We start from the raw sequence: 17305 nt of genomic DNA, 5'->3' as shown, positions 1-17305 counted from the left end.
GTTAGCCACAAATAAGGTATTAAGAATGACAAACCACCACTTTCCTGGGATTTTCACCAGTTTCTACCATAAACATTAGGAAAACTCAATTCCAGATATCAAGGAGTTGAAGGATTAGAAATACTGTACTGTATGTTAAGGCTACACATGTACAGAAGTCCCTATTTTTATCTTGTGTTAATATTATTAGAAAATGCATCATTGTCTCCTCATTGGACAATATCAGCACTTCATCTTATAAAACCCAAAAAACAAAGAACTTATGCATAATTTGTTTGGGACGTACTTTTAGTATCTCTCTCTTTTTTTTTTTTTTTTTTTTTTTTTTTTTTTAATATAAGTTAGTCCTGGATATCAGGACATTCTCTCTCAGTAATTTATTCACATTGCTCTCCTAAACCCCATTGCTTTATCTAGTACCATTCTATGACTTATGCATTACTATTTACCTCCACTTCACATTACTATTTACATCAGATACACTGTGATATTATGTTTTCTAAATCCACAGCTGATGTAACTTTTTCTCCATTACTGCTATGATTTTAGTGTTCTTTCCTTTTATATGTTTTCTTAATTATATTGATGTCATCTTTTCCTATAAGCTTTTTTCAAAAGTCATCTTTACTGTTGTTATTCATATTATTGAGGATTTTTTCTTCAAACCTTTAGAACAGAGAAGGTATCAACTGATGAATGGTCAGTTTTAGAGTCAAAAACTCTAAAATGGATGTGTTCTAGTTACTGACTGTGGAGGCAGTGGCTCTTACTACTTTTGAAAGTCTCTCCTGAAAGCAGTGACACTAACAGAGATGGTAGTAAGTTGATAGTGTCTTCTATTATGGGACCACCCAAGTTAAAATTTTGTGTACAAGCTTAATTACTTTCCTGGATCCTTACAATATACATTCATTAGATCTATTTATTTAAATGTTCAAGGAAAAAAAAATATATATTGTAACCTTAAAACCAAAATTCTCTCTACACTTTCGTTACTTGTCATGTATTAATTTTTTTTTTTCTGTAAACACTTTTCTTTGCAGCCTGTCTTGATTTTGTAAAATTTAAAACATTGCATATTTCTATCCATTGGTTTTAAACAGAAGTTCCATTTTCATTAAAGTAGGTATTCTTCACTGTTTCTTCTTTCATTCTTCATATACTGACAGCTGAATTTGCATGGTCCAGATGGACAATTGTCCTGATTCAATAGGACTTTTCTTATGTTAAAGAAGCATCAAGGCCAGGGGCTTTTTGTCTGCAGTCACATAGAACAGTCCTAGGATATATACGTTTCTCCCAGCCTCCAGAGTTCCAAACAAGTCAGGTGGCCAGGATGGTGAAAAGGCTGCCCCTGAGCCTACAAGGGTGGAATTGGTTTATACAGCATGATTCATAAGGCATGCCCTTTCTGCCCGGAGATGTGGCATGTGAGGATGTCTGTATGTACAAGGTCTTAAATAATCTTGGAGAATTCAGCTAAGTCTTTTGTATAACATGTTTCATAAAAGCAGTTTAATAAAAGCTTGACATCAGTGCAATGATGCAGGCAGGATTATTGCTGTTAGAAGAGGCATGACAAGAGGTGTGCAGGTTTTTGCTACAGTCATGGTTTGATAAGACAGTGACTGCAGTATTTCACAAACGAGGGTAGTTATAGCTAAAACTGCTTCATGGGCTTTTGTTTGTTCTTGTTCACAGGATGAGGCTGCTAGTGCATCTTAAACAGTGTACATCTGTAGAAGCAGTGGGCTGAAAACCAGAGCTTTATTATCAATACTGGTATTCCCTGATGTCCAATAATCCACTATGATATATCTGTGGGTGGTAGTGTCCTCATTCTGTTAAGAAGAAACACAAGCTATTGCTACCTTCAGAAACTGCAGCCAAACATTGAACACACAGTCTCTTGCTCTCTTCCTCCTTATATGTCAGTCCCTTTCCTCATTTTATTTATTTTCCTTCCATTCTCTATTTGTCTTCTTTTAAAATAAACTTTGGATGAATGTAATGCCTTTTGTGATATCATTGTGAACATGGGACCAGAGCATAAACCAAGACCAAGACCATACAATGGTATAAGTTTTTCAGGTCCTGTTTCTGGAAAGACCATGTAACACAGTCTTCTTCTGCTACACAGGAGAGTGCAAGTGAAAATTAGCATTGCAGGCAACATCACATTCTCTGTCACTGTTAATTCTGTATTTTTCTCTGATGTCTGTTTATCACATTTCACTTCAGATGAAGTATATAATTGCTCATAACAGCAATAACATGCATGATTCCAGATCATTTCACCTAACTTTTTCTCTCTTCATTAAAAAGGATAGTTAAAGTCAGCATCTAAAAGACAAAGAGAATTCCCTCTCTAACACTACAGGATATAAGAACAAAAGGAAAAAATATTATTCAATTATTAATTTTTGACACTCTAAATACTTCTGTTGTCATTACTGTATCTTTAATCAATAAACTTGCAACAGTGTTGTGATAAGTCAAAAACCACTTGATGGGAAACTCTGGACATGGTTAACTGAGGATTTAAATAATATTTTATCCTTTGTGGCATTAGAGGTATGTACAACAACATTCTAGCAGAACCTGGCAGTAAGAGTTTGTTTCAGTCGGAGCAAATGGATTTTCTACATGCTTTGAAAGGAGAGCTTTTCCAATACAGTTACACCCATAATGAACTTTGACAGTATAGTGTGCTAGTATTCCTTCATATTTCTTAGGCATTTCTACTGTAGACACAGGTTTAATATCTGCTCATTTTTAGTTTATGGGATTTTTTAAAACCTTTCAATATGCCTTGACAGACAGTTAATAATTCATGAAAATGCAAATATTTGCTGCTCTGTTTTTATTTCTAGGTTAACAGAATCAAAACTCCGAAGCAGATAGACGAGCTTATAGAAATAGAAAGCGATACAGGCACTTGGTACAGGAGGTGTTTTGTTAGAATTCGCACAGAGCTATACAGTGTAAGTAACAACAACTCTGTTCATTCCATAATTACCTTACTTCTTTTTAATTAGCCTTCAGAAACGGGATGGATTGATTGAGCTCATGATGGTGATAGCTGCAATGCTACATTTTCCATTCAACTGGGAAACTGAGGAACCATTATAAGGTTCTGGTTTCCTGACCCAAAGAGGCGCAGGTGAATCACAGAGGTTGGTGCCAACTTCTGAGGAGGAAAATTTTGCACTGGTCTTCACACGTGTGATGGCTAATAGTTACATAGCCATATTCCCAAGCTCAATAATATAATATGTACTGGGAATGTGTATCAATATATACCTATGGAGAGAGGTGACACATGATGAGATAAAAAATTATCAGCAGGAACTTGAGGTGGCTGCATTACTTAGAAATGATAAAGTGGTGAATAAACTGTGTAAATGAATGTCAATAAAACCTTTATAAGGCATCATATCTGCTCATATTTTTAGGCATGTCAAATATTTTACCAGAAAACTACATTAGAGCTATTTCAGAGAGTTTAGAACAAGCTTACTGGGACTGTGCTCTGTATCCCTTTTTAATTTTTTTTGTAAAACAAAAATTATGGAGTATCTTTGAACATTGTAATGAGAATTGAGAACAGTCTCATGAATTTAAAAAAAAAAAAAAAAAAAAGACAAAAATAACTTTCTACAGCTGTTAAATGGCTAGCATCTTAAAGCCATCCAGAGATAAAATAAAGCGTTGTAAACCAAGGTTTGTCACAAAAATGTTTTGCTTGGAAAAATGACATTTTCCCTATTTAAAAAAAAAAAAAAAATCCAGACAGTATCTACTTGCCTAGTTACTTGTCCAAAAATGAAGTAGTTGAAGATTAAAATATTATGATTTGGCCTTTTTACTAACCCAGATTTGAAGGAGTTGCATCTCGGTTGTCTCACATACTTGTTATCTCACTGGACTACCCCCTGGGACAGAGCACCTTCTTTGTTGCATGATATGTGCTGAAACCTCCTGGGAGAGACTGTCTCTTCTCTTCAAAAGGAGGAGATCATTTTGAGATGAATGAGAGACAGAGGAGAACACCATTTTCAGTCAGCTCTGTTGCAGTGTCTCTGACCTGAAGGTAGTCCCAGCTTTTCTTCATATAGTTAAAGTACTAATTTCTGGTTGTGGTAGGTTATGACAGATCAAACTCTCAGTGTGTCCCTGTTGAATTGTGGAATATAGTTTGTCTAAACTTAAAGCAGTGTAATACTGTGAAGTGAGAAGGCATTTCTGAGAGATGTCTGGTTTATTTGAGATAGTGAAATAAAGCTGCCCATAGATTATGTAAATTTGAGGTGATCCAAGCAAGGGTGAATTAACAGACACAGTCCACACTGGTGTATAAAAACTGAGCCAACAATGTACGCTTGCAGCTGAGAAAGCCAATTGTATCCTGGGCTGCATCAAAAGAAGGATGGCCAGCAGGTCAAGGGAGGTGATTTTGCCCCTTTACTCTATGCTGGTGACACCCCACCTGGAGGACTGTGTCCAGCTCTGGGGTCCCCAGTACAAGACAGACATGGACCTCTTGGAGGCGGGCCAATGGAGGGCCACAAAAATGATCAGAGGGCTAGAACACCTCCTTTATGAGGACAGGCTGAGACAGGGGGTTGTTCAGCCTGGAGAAGAGAAGGCTCTGGGGAGACCTTATAGCATCCTTCCAGTGCTTAAAGGGGGCTGAGAAGAAACACGTGGACAGACTTTTTAATAGGGTCTGCAGGGATAGAACAAGGGGTAATGGTTTTAAACTAAAAGAGGGTAGATTCAGACTAGATAGAAGGAAAAAAATATTATGATGAGGGTAGTGAAACATTTGAACAGTTTGTCCAGAGAGATGGTAGATGACACATCCCTGGAAACATTCAAGGCCAGGTTGGACAGGGCTTTAAGAAAACTGTTTTAGTGGAAGATGTCCCTGCTCGTCACAAGGGAATTGGACTAGATGATGTTTAAAAGTCTTTTCCAATCCAAACCATTCAATTAGTTTTCCATGAAAAGGAGCTGGAGAGTCACAGAACATATTAAATCTGGCTATAGCTGGAGGCTGGTATCCCTGTATGAGAAGTACAGCTATGACCAGTACCAAAGAGCTGATCTGCTCTCTCTGATGCCCTGAGGAAGCAACCAAATCAGAATCAAAAATATTCCATCATTTAAGAAAATTGTTCAAAGTACAATTTAAAATACATGTATTTCCTAATGATTTACAGATTTGGTTGACATTTATGAGATGCTTCAACTACCCAGTGAAGGATAACACAATCAAACTTACAGCTGTATGGTTCACCCTGTCTTTTGGGTAAGAGTATTTGAGATCTTAAATTGTTGATAGATGTGACAGGCAGAAGTGTCACCTGCATGTGTCTTTCTGTCACTGTGATTATTGTTTTTATTCGGGAAAGTTTTATTCCATATCTTCCTACAAAATGCTGTATTTATTGGTTAGTCTATTCTTGATTGCATGCCTGACTCATCAAGAATATCTGCTTCAGAAAACTGGCATCTTCTTGTGTCAACGTCTTTCAATATTTTTATTTTATGGAGGATTTTATTATGATGGAGCAACTGCTCCATCACGTAAGCACCCATGGGACATTTTGGAACAAGTGAGACTGACGACTGAGTTTTTTCTATTTTTCACAGCTACTACGGCTTATCTGTCTGGTTTCCTGATGTCATTAAACATCTGCAGTCAGACGAGTACGCGTCCCGAGTGAAACATTTCCGCAATGAGGAGGTTTCACATTTTGTCTTCAACTTCACACTGGAAAATCAGATTCACAGTAATGGAGAATACATCAATGACAGGTTTAGAGATTTCCTAATATCCTGACTTGGCTGGAATAAAAAAATGCATGCTTCAAAGCATGTCATAATAATCTAATATTTTTCTCCATTAGATAATGATACATGGGCTTGTTGCTTTTTAATGGGAATTTATTGCTGTTCTTGTTTTCTTATGACTTGTGGAGCATGGGGATAAGCGGACCTGTACATGCCCTAGCAGTTCCTATGTGAGGATCTCCTGTGTAAACCTGGCTTCCTTGTTATCCTCAAAAACAGGCTGAAAAGCCTAAATTAACGATACTTCCTTTCACAGTGGGATTCAAAGGTTTTCAGACCCAACACATGCGGCATATTGTCGGGGTCTGGGGAAGAATGTACTTTCATCTCTGTTTCTGGTTCTTTTCTTATATTGATGAAAGACGCTTCTGTGAAAACACTGAACATTGAGAGGTTAGGATCTTATCACAGAAAAATAAAAGCTAAACATTACTGTAAATCAATAAAAAGTATGAACAGCGCTGAAAAGGGAGACAACACATTGGCAATGCCTTTGGTGTTTTTTAACTGAATCCAAACATATTAAGGCTCTATCCGGACTTTACAGATAACTAGATAACTTAGGGGAAAATTAAACACAGCTGGTTTAGATATCTGGTTTCTCTTAAGAAATATACAAAACAACCATGTGAATGGTCTCCTGGAAGTTGTGATGCTAAGTAATTATTATTTCCATAGGAAAATATATATCTAAGTGAATAAAATTAATGATTTTAGTACTATGGTGTTTTCAAAATTATTTTTATGAGAACTCGAGTTTTGACACAGTTAAAGGATTGTGCATTGTAGACAAAAATAGTGGTTATCTAATTTTTCAGCTAGCTATAGCTTCCCAGTTCCACTCCTGACCAGGAGGTAAATGCTTTCCTAAAACCAAAGAACCATGTACTGTCAATAGCTGACAGCACTCTGTCAGCCAGGGTTTTACCAATTTGAACTGAAAATTCTTGTAAAACATTAAATCTAACAACAACCTACTCTAAAAAACTAAGTGATTCTTTTAAATGTGCAAATTTAATAGGCCTCTGACAGTGAGATTTGCAAAACATTTTCAACAGAAGTATGAATTAATTTTGTATTCTTCCTCCACAAATGTTTCAATACTCCATAAACCCTCAAACTCAATATTTACTTCATGTTCTTTCTTAACTAGAAGATCCATCAATACTTGACTTTTTACTTCACTGCATTTCTGTTGGGTTTTAATTCAAATCATCATACCACCAATTTTAATGTAGACACAACATATTTCCTGTCCAAAGGTAAAAAGTACATCAGAAAAATGTAGGACACGTAGTCTGTCATTTTTGTTCCAACTGACTAATCTAATTGCTAAATTTTCTTCGATCTCCTCTGGAATTAGGCTACATTTTAAAATGAAAAGTGCTATATGAAAAATGATAATGAGATGACATGGAATGCCAGCCTGATGTTAATCAGATTCTGTCACAAATGAGAAATGATATAGTAACTAAAACTAATGGGCTGAAAACACCATTCTTCTGACCAATACTCAAAGAGAATTCATTAGCTAGTAAGTCTTTCCCTGTGATAAAGACAATTAGCTTTTGCTCTCCTTTCTCATAAAGATGTGATTCCAACAACGTTATTGGCAAGAGATTTTAATTCCTACTATTAGTCTTGTAATAAAAAACATACTTAGCTAGTCACACCAGGTTTAATTAAAGCAGAGGCAGGTCTGCGTTTGGAAGGCTCTGCCATTTTAACAGTTCTTATTGCCATATAACAATTAAAGCACTGATTTTCGAACATTACCACTTTGAGTGAGGTCTGCCAGCAAAACCGACCTTTTTTAGTTGTAGCTTTTTCCATACCTCCATGTAAAATAAAAGACATCATAAAAATAATGATGTATTTCTACATCTGTCTTTTCTTTTGCTAGCATAATGATGTAATTTGGTAGAATTATACTAAAATAGGCTTACAGCATTGTTTTAGTCTAGTAACATTGAGGTAAAATGTTACTGCTAGTAACTTAAAAGTCATTGGCTTTTTCTGTGAATGTCTTGATTGTCAGAAATTATCAAAGACCTAGGAGTCAAATGGAAGTTGATAGGAACGAGGATGTTCAGAAATAAGAAAAGTTACTGACAATTTGTTTATACCTGTTTTATGTACACAGTAATTGCAATTGCATTCACAGACACAAGAATAACAAACACATACTTCCAGTTAGATATCTAGTTGTATAACTAGCAATGTAATTGTTGTGTTCATGTCAAACCATATCACAAAACAATCTTTTAACACTTGGACCAGTATGTTTTGCGTTTGAATCTGACATGGTGCCCAGTGTGTTCATCTGGAGAAATAAAGATTCTTTAAAAAGTCTTTCTTTCCAGTTTGTTGATATTAGCAGGTACTTGTTTGTTCCAAGCCACTAAGTTTCTGGAGCATGATCTCCCAATTTCCAACTGTAATGTCAAATTACAAGTAATAGTGTTTTTACAAAGCTATTTGTATTTTACAAGGCACTTTTACAATGTCATGACATTGTTTTTGGTTGGTGATTAAGGACAAGTAATAACAGAAATATTATCAAAGAAATTGTATTACCAGTCATGGCTATAGCTATGTGAATCTATTAATTTAAAAACATCTTATTAATGATTTTTCTGAATGATAGTATTCTAGAATCAGCTAATCATTAATGTCTGGAGACATCCAGAATGCCTTTAAGGATTCATTGTTATCAGGGTTGAGATTTCTTAGACGTGTAGCTGCATCAGCTTGACTTGTTGCTCTTTCTAAGGTATGAAGGGAGACTGACAGAAATTATTTATATTGGGCAGGTTTATTATGATGAAGTTTAAATCAGTAACCTTTGAAGATTCACTTTTTAAGAACTGTGTGTTTGAAGACATTACTTCTCTGAACACATACTTCAGGAACTGTACCTTTGTGAATACCACCTTCTACAACACAGGTATTATGAGGAAAAGCCCTGATCACCCCTTGTTCAGCTGCGTGTTTAGAATTTCTGTATTTCTAATAAAGCAAGAATTTCTCTTGTAGGGAATAAAAATCTATAAAAAGCAACAGGCCAGCATAATGTTATAAGAGAAAAGTTAAAGGATTACACCCACACTAGAGATACCACAGACCTAATATTGACTCAGATAATAAATATCTCTTTGATTTTAATCATCTCTAAAGAGATTCAGACTCTAGAGGAGAAAATCTATTTACTGCTTTACTGGCAGCTTTAACTGGTGTATTTTTATTTAGTCTAAATAGGACTGGTGAAATATTTTGTTCATTGCGCTTGCTGTGGCATGGGAATCTGAGTTAAGGATTCAAACTACCTAATCTATAATCATTCCCACTCTCCTAAGTATTGTACCAAAAATAGGATTGTGTATTTTCATATGTTTAAACAGAGGACTCTTTTTCTTTTTTTTTTTTTTTTTTTTTTCAGTTTAGTAAAACATAACTGAAAGTAAAACATGGCCAACTAAGCTTGTTGGAAAGGGGGCACTGCTTACCCCTTTCCCATAACTCCAGCAATCAAAATAGTAATAGAATTAGGTTTCAGAGAAAGCAATGACCAGCTCTCTTTGCATGGAAGGAAGGTATTCTTGATTCTGGGTTATAAAGCTGAAAGGAGGAACAGAAATAAAGTAGTATAGGGAAAGATCTCTGAAATGGTATTGGAAGAAGAATGGCCTGAGTGGTTGCAAGCAGTAACTCATACGTGTTTGAGCTGAAGACCACAAGACCTTCTCAGAACTTAAACTTAGTTTAATTTGAATTCTGTAGGAATGGTTCACTTTAAAGGGACTCAAACCAAACTGAGCACGATCAGCAGCCTTATCTGAAAGGCTGTCTGGTGTGGAACTAAAAGGTCTGACACCAAACAAGACCAAGTGATAGAAACTTGCAGATACCCAGTGTTTTTATTGCAAGACCAGCTGGTGTTGAAAGGCTTTAACAAAATACAGTCCAAGCAGAGCTGAAATGCAGTGATATATATAACGTGCCTGATTCCAGGCCATAGTTGCTCTTTTTCATGAGCCTTGAATATTTTTCTATTAAGATAAAAAGGTATCAAAATTAATAGCAATAACTAGTCCCATTTTATGAAGCAGTGAAAACTCCAAGTTGTCATTAAATTTGCCTAAACTTGAAATGTTTTTAATCAAAAGCTGCACATGGAGTCGGCTGTTAGCTGAAATGTTTCTTTTTCTTCTTTCCACAGATCTTGAGCAATATAAATTTGTTGACAGCGAATTGATAAATTGCACATTTTTCCACATCAGGACAGGATGCCAGATTTCTTTTGATGATGACTACAGTGCCTACTGGATTTACTTTGTTAATTTCCTGGGAACTTTGGCAGTGTTACCAGGGAATATTGTGTCCGCTCTCCTGATGGATAGAATTGGACGGTTAACGATGTTAGGTAGGGGCTTCACTTTAAAACAGGGAACACCACCAAAACCTAAAGGTCTCCTGAAAAAATAACATGCTCTCTTTTTAAAGAATTTGGTTCAGAAAGATGCAAAACATTCCTTCTGCAGATACATTGTTTATGCAGCATCGTAAGTTTCGTTTGAAAAGCCACCAATTTAGAAATTCTAGGAACAAAGTGTTCTATAACCTGTTTTGCTATGCTAGATTATCAGCCATTGCTTTTCCACACTGATATTACAAGACCATTATTTAGGCATTTGGGATGAGGTTTTGGAGAGTGCTGACCATCAGCTTTGCTCCAGCTGAAAGGAAAGAAAGATGTGAGCAGGTGACCCTCATCTAGTGGAGTAGCTCCTCGAAAAGGTCAGCAGTCTTTTGACTGTTATCTGTTTTGCAAAGTAACACAGTTGAAAGATTTCTCTTGTGGATTATGTGCAATGGCAAATCTGTTTTCAATTTACTTAAATAACAATGTGGTAGTTCATTTTGTTCATTTACTAGGAGAATGTCTCTATAAATTCAATTCCCACTCTGTTTTTATTGCTACAATATATGAATGAGTTTCATGTAATTGAAGAAGATGATGACCAAGGAAGAATGGGGGGAAGTTTTCCCCAGGCAGCTTGCTTTGGTAGTTCAGTTGGAGTTCCAGCTTAATATTTTATGATGACATAACTTCATATTTGAAGAGTTACGTTTTTTTTTCCTATGAGCCGCTTTCAATGCTTGTCTTCCTGACTGGTCTTAGCAGAGGAAGTCTCTTTAGTTTTTAACTCAAATACATGGGTCAGTTGTTTATGTACACTGTTTGTATAGAAACATTAGACAAGACAAACAAAAATCATTCTTAAAATACATCTCTATATCATGTTCATTTCAACTGTCTTATACCTAGGTGGTTCCATGGTTCTCTCTGGCATCAGTTGTTTTTTCCTGTGGTTTGGGACCAGTGAATCCATGATGATAGGTATGCTGTGCCTCTACAACGGTCTCACCATCTCAGCGTGGAACTCTCTAGATGTCATTACTGTGGAGCTGTATCCTACAGACAGAAGGTATGTGATGATACAGCTCCCCTAACCTGACTGACACTATCTATATGTACCAGCAGAAGTGGTAAATAGAAATAGTTAGGTATGAGTTTTACAAAGGTAGTAATGTTCTGAGTGGGCTGAATGAATAGTTTGTTTTATGAACAGCAAGGGGAAAAAAGATTTTTTGAGTTGTTTGATTTGTATTTCATATCAAATATCACCTAATCAGGAAAATGCCACAAATTTAGTTTCATATGAAAAAAAAAAAAAAAAGGTCTAACTGCTACTGTCATTTAAAGCAAAGTTAATGATTAGTATTTCTGAAAACAGTGATGGGGTATTTCTAGGTTTCTCCTGGTGCAACTGGCTATGAGGGCAATAGATGGTCCAAAACAGCAATATAGCTACATTTTTCAGTTGGCTATGAAATGGTGGGGATGATAATAAAAATCACTATCTGAAGTTGAACAGCATCTTCTGGAAGAGATTGTGGGCTTGAACCATGCTGAGCTGTTAATCAGTCTGCTACGAATTTGTATGAAGATTCACTAGGAGTATACATACTCAGCACTAAGTGGATACGAAAATGTCTTTGGCACTGCTCCTGACTCTTCCGGGTTCTTTCAGAAAAGCTCAGGATAATCTTCATGTCCTGCAAGCATTGATGCTAGATGACATGAGTTGTATGTTGAGTGTAAAAATGTAAAAGCTGCATTTTCTTGAATGCACTGTGATATTCCTCCCCAGGGACACTGTGTCCTTTCTCCTGTCACAGTGTCATTCATTATGTCATTCACTAGAAGTTTCAAATGTGGTGAAAAATATTTGCAGTTTATAAATGCATGATGCCTTCCAGGGAAATCTCTTTTTGGACAGAGGGCCAACTGGCTTTAGTATTTTCCATCAGGAGAGAAGAACCATACACTGGCTTCTCTGTTTTCTTTTCACTGGCATTTTAAAAATATATGCTTTTCCACACAAGAAATTGATGTCCACTGTTGTGGTTGTATCGAATAACTGTACTAGGCTACTTAGGAATCCAAACCATTAAGCTCTATGTCCTGGGTTGAGTGAGTGGTGGAGTTTTTTGGTGCCAGGGGAGGGGGCTATCGGGGCGGCCCCCTGTGAGAAGCTTCTCGAAGCTCCCCCAGCTCCAAGTCAGCTCCACTTCTGTTTGGGAAATTGAGCCAATCGGCTGCTCCTCTGCGATAACGTATTTAAGAAGGGACGTGGTGACGGGCAGTTGGACTTGTGAGGAGGAGTTGCTGCAGCTGCATGAACACCAAGGTCAGTGGAGGAACGGAGGAAGAAAGGAGGGGTGAAGTGTGCCGGAGCAGAGACCCCCCTGTATCCTGTGGTGAGACGGCAGGGCGGCCCCCCCCTGCCACCCATGAAGATCTACGGTGGAGCAGACATTGATTTACAGCCTGTTGTTCCTGCTCGGATGATCAAGGTTCTGTGCCCGAAGAAGGCCGGGGTCTCATGGGAAAAGGTAGCCCCGCTGCTGTAATTCAGTGCTGGGAGGATTGCAGCATGTGGGGGAGTCCCACGCCGGAGCAGCTCGGGAAGGGCTGCAGCCGTGGGAGAGAATCCAGTCGGAGGAAGTTAGTGACCCATGACGGAGCAGTGTGGGGAATGCTGCGGCCCATGGGAGGAATTCAAGTCAGGGAAAGTTTGTGGAGGACTGTCTCCTGTGAGAGGGGGACCACGATGGAGCATGGGGTAACAAGTTTTGGACACTCCCCTCACCGAAGATGAAGGAAGTGGCAGCACTGACTGCACCCCCCATTCCCTGCCCCTGCGCCACTGGGGGAGGAGGTAGAGATATCGAGAGCAGAGCTGAGCCCGGGAAGAAGGGAGGGGTGGGGGGAAGGTGTTCTCAAGATGTGGCAATGCTTCTCACTGTCCTACTCTGTTATGTGTTGTTAGTGTCTGTAATAAATGTATGTTCTTTTTTTCTTCCCCTAACGAGTCTGCCTTTTGCTCATGATCATAAAAGGGGGATTTTCCCCCATCCCAGTCCTATCTTGAACCCCAAGCCTGGCTCTCTGTCCCTTCTCATTGCCGGAGGGGAAGGGAGAGAGAGGTGCTGCATTGTGGTTGGCTGTCAATCAGGCCTAAACCACGACACTCTAATATTAAATGCTAGTATTTTTATTGCACCTCAGTTTCCTGAGGTGCAATAATCTTCTGGCAAGAATTATTCCATCATCCAAACCCTATGATATAATTCTAATAAATCTCCTTTAGAAATAGCTATCTTTTTGGTATTCCTGAATGTAGCAGCCACAAATATTTTCTTAAAATGAAGTAAATAAAAATAACTGAAAAGCCGTTAATGGAATGGAATGGGAATTAAATGGAAACAAAAAATATTATCAGCACTAGGAACGATGAAAAGAATGTAACTGATATCTATTCTAGGGCATCTGTATCTGTAGCTAATAGTTGTTTTTAATTGTTTCTGTTAGCTTTGGGATTGTAGCAAATTATTCCATATTTTTCTTTTTTAAAAACTTATGTGTGCAGTAATAGCTGTCTGGAATTCCACCTCAGAAGTTTACTAGCAGTTGAGTTTTTGGAGTTTTTTGCAACAACCTGGATAGAAAACTTGTCACTTTGTATTATCTATATAAAAAAGAGTCATAGGCCAAATCTACCTGTGCCAGGAGAGACATTGCTGATATATACTGTAGATGAGACTTTTTTCTAAAAGTTCAGAAAGTGATGGAACCATCACTGCCAGATTTTGTCAGCTGGATTATAAGGAAATGACTAATTCTAGAAGTCACTTCCAAGACATGTTTGTTTAGACTGGGACAAAACTGCCTCATGTTTCATAGAACTATTTGAAAAGTAATACCTGCAGGGGCTCAAATAAGCTTCTTCCCAGAATTGTCTCTCTGATATTGTTTATCCAGACCAGCTACAGTTTAACAGCCACCTTTGCCCACCTCTATTGGTCCTGTCTTTCCTTCGACTCTTCTGATCTCCATAGCCTGACACAACTTGCCACAGTTTGCTTTGAACTTCCAGTTTCTGCAAGTACCTGTAGAGATAAACAGCCTTTCCAGGCATATATGGTACATGAAGCTGCCTGATCAGTTTTTGCATATGAGGTACTTCATACTTAAGACGATGCCCTCTTTCACTACAAAGGTGCATCCAGAGTGAATCTGGTCCTAAAACTGACTTCAAATCTCCCCTCAAAAGGCAATCTAGGCCGAAATTTGCCTCTATTGGCTAGGTACAACTTTGCCTAACTGTCACTATTGTGTTATTCCGATCTATACTTTTTTCTTACTTCCTATCAATGAAATGACCACAAACCAGCAGCAAAATGCAGCTGGAGGTTGGACTGAAAGCAAAGTGTGTGGAAAGAAGCCAGTTCATGCTACCATACACAAGAGACTAGACTGTGCAGCCTCTCCTTTACCTCCTGCACAACTCTTCTTGGAGACCAGCCAGTTGCCAAACCACTGGGGCCTTGCCAGTGTTGTGCAGCATAATAGAAAAGGTGTTTCATAAATCGTGCTCCAGGTTATTTGGGGATCATACTGGCTTTTTGCCAGGTAGGGGTGTGGTAAGCAATTTGGAAATGTGCAGTGTATATGATGCACGGCACACATTTCAGTTTCCTCTTCATCAGCTGCCCTCAGGGCAGAGTTAAGGTTGCTTCAAAGTCTTAACAGATTTGGATTCTGTACGCATTCACACTCATCTACATATTTATATTTTCATTTACTAATGCCTGGGTTTGAGATCATTAAGTAGTGTGTCCTATATTCTTGATGAATACTTTCAAATCTGATGCCATTTTAGCATGGCTTTTGTCTGTATGGTCTTTATAAAATCTCAGCTGATTTGCACAACTGCTAGAATAAGAGATGTTAGAAGCTATATAGATTTCAAATGGTTCTCAGGTAGATTACAAAGTTGTGTGAAAAGGTGAAGATATGTTACTCATGCTAGTCATAGATAGGTTTCTATCTTTCAGATTACACACGTGATGGTAATGAATAATCATTTTATAATTTTTTTTTTTACTTTAATTTTAAATACACAACTTTTAAAGGACGCTCATGATGATTAGCTCTAAACTAGCTGATTTCTAATAAGCAAATAAATTAACCCAGCTCCACATTGTAAAGAACTTGTATTGACACATCTTTTGCCTTATCTTTTCACTTGTCTTTTGCCTTATCTTCTTAAAGGCCTGTGCCATTCTGGACTAGTCAGCAGGTTCTGAAAAGCCTTTGGTCAGTCACGACCCTCTTGAAGGCCAAACCAAACTATTCCATAGCCTTTGAAGCTCTGCTCTGAAAGGCAGTCATTATATGTCATGTGAATATTTTTGGGCACTCCTAAAGTGCTTTCGTACTTTTTCATAAACTTCCTATATTTTCCAAACAGTCCTTTGAAAGAAGGTGGTGTAGATATTGAGGGGAAAAAAAAAAGAAAAATATTGTTAAAATTGACTTCAGTGTTGTCCATCAGGAGAGGAAAACTATATACCAGCATGTGTGGCACAAACAATCCCTGTCACTGAGCATTTTAAAAGAGAGAATGGGCTGAAAATGTAACTTTCACTGCAGCTGTAAGTGCTCAGCACTTCAGCAACACAAACCTGAAGGTGCTAAGGTGACCACCCATGTGAAATGTGAAATGCATACTTAATGACCACTTAGTTAGCTTTAACTGACTTGTTCACATTATATATGAATTTTGTGGCAGGAGTAGGAATTCTATCCTTTCTTCTGACAGCACTCAACTACTTTAACCATTACACTGCTTTCTTAATTTACATTCCCCATCCATATTCACAGTGTACCTTCCAACTTCTGCAGCAGATGAGGGAAACCAAGTTTTCTTCACTACATTTATGTTTTACCCTCAAGATCTCTTTGTTCTGTGCACTGGCAGACTGAGGTGAAAAAAAAAATATTGTGGGATGAGGTAATTATGGCCTGTGTTGTAATGTGTGTGCCCAAGGGGCTTGCAATAACATTGCACAGTTTCCTAGCTCTGCATGTAATATATATATGAATGGAAGACAGTTAAAATTCTCTGAAGAATTAACATTTTGGAGACTTTTATGACTTTAAAATGCAATTGTTACTTTCACATAAGTAAGAAATATGTTCTTGTGAATTAACTTGGGAAGCCACCGACTTTATAAACTGAGACTCTTGTCAAGGAGTGGATTCAACAGATAACCCAAACCTAAACAGAAAGTGGAATAGAAATAGGTCATCTCCTGCAGAGTAAATCAAGGTCAGATTGCATCAGATAACCAACAATTCATCAGTTTTAGTACAGCTGCCAGACCTCTGGGTTTGAATCATCGCCAGGAATATTTAGAATTCAAGGTGTGATATGGAATGAAGTCATCCTGTTTTACCCTTTTTTAATACCTCTGAAGTAAGTGCATAAAGGTGTGGTCATAATTAAGAAATAAGTTGCCTATCTTCAGTTCTTTATCTTTTTCTCTTCTTCCTGAGCCCTCAGAATCTATCCCCACAGTAATAAACATTATTCACAGTGTATCTTAAATCCAAGTTTGTATTGTTGTGGCTGTCAGAAGATAAATTTTCTATTCTTTTGAGTCATAACACCAGTCACTGACTTACAGTAGAGTTCCTGACAGCTATTTTCTACTGCCATCCTGTGGATGTGGTTCAACTGCATTTTGCTGAAATGTCATGTTAATGTTTTTAAGGCATAGCATACTGAGCCTCTGCAATGCCTTGGTCAGTAGTCCAAGGCAGGAAGGCAAATGTCACAGCTTTGTTTGCACACCGAGTGCTATAATTGGCCAGGCCATGATATGCATCTTTGTACTCATTTTTTAAAACATCTTAAAATGTCTGGACATCAGAAAATTGTCCACAGCACATTCAGAAACTCTGTTTTCATAAACTTTGCATGTCATCAACACCCACAAAAGTGATATTCAGAGTTTTTTGTAACTTGCTGGA

The 17305-nt window shown here is 37.7% G+C and overlaps 1 protein-coding gene across 1 annotated transcript in view; it reads left to right on the top strand.

Moving 5' to 3' along the window:
* SV2C (synaptic vesicle glycoprotein 2C) overlaps positions 1 to 17305 on the top strand; it is a 123721-nt gene that overhangs the window by 90825 nt on the left and 15591 nt on the right. Inside the window, exons 7-12 of the mRNA XM_033009118.2 lie at positions 2874 to 2984; positions 5226 to 5314; positions 5659 to 5823; positions 8673 to 8806; positions 10079 to 10282; positions 11189 to 11348. Of these exons, the coding sequence (XP_032865009.1) occupies positions 2874 to 2984; positions 5226 to 5314; positions 5659 to 5823; positions 8673 to 8806; positions 10079 to 10282; positions 11189 to 11348 (863 nt within the window). The remainder of the gene's footprint in view (positions 1 to 2873; positions 2985 to 5225; positions 5315 to 5658; positions 5824 to 8672; positions 8807 to 10078; positions 10283 to 11188; positions 11349 to 17305) is intronic.

This window comes from Tyto alba, unplaced genomic scaffold (genome assembly GCF_018691265.1).
Source record: "Tyto alba isolate M040663 unplaced genomic scaffold, T.alba_DEE_v4.0 Super-Scaffold_42, whole genome shotgun sequence".
Lineage (NCBI taxonomy): Eukaryota > Metazoa > Chordata > Aves > Strigiformes > Tytonidae > Tyto > Tyto alba.
The sequence above is the reverse complement of the archived record's forward strand: the minus strand, read 5'-3'. Positions and strand labels throughout refer to the sequence as shown.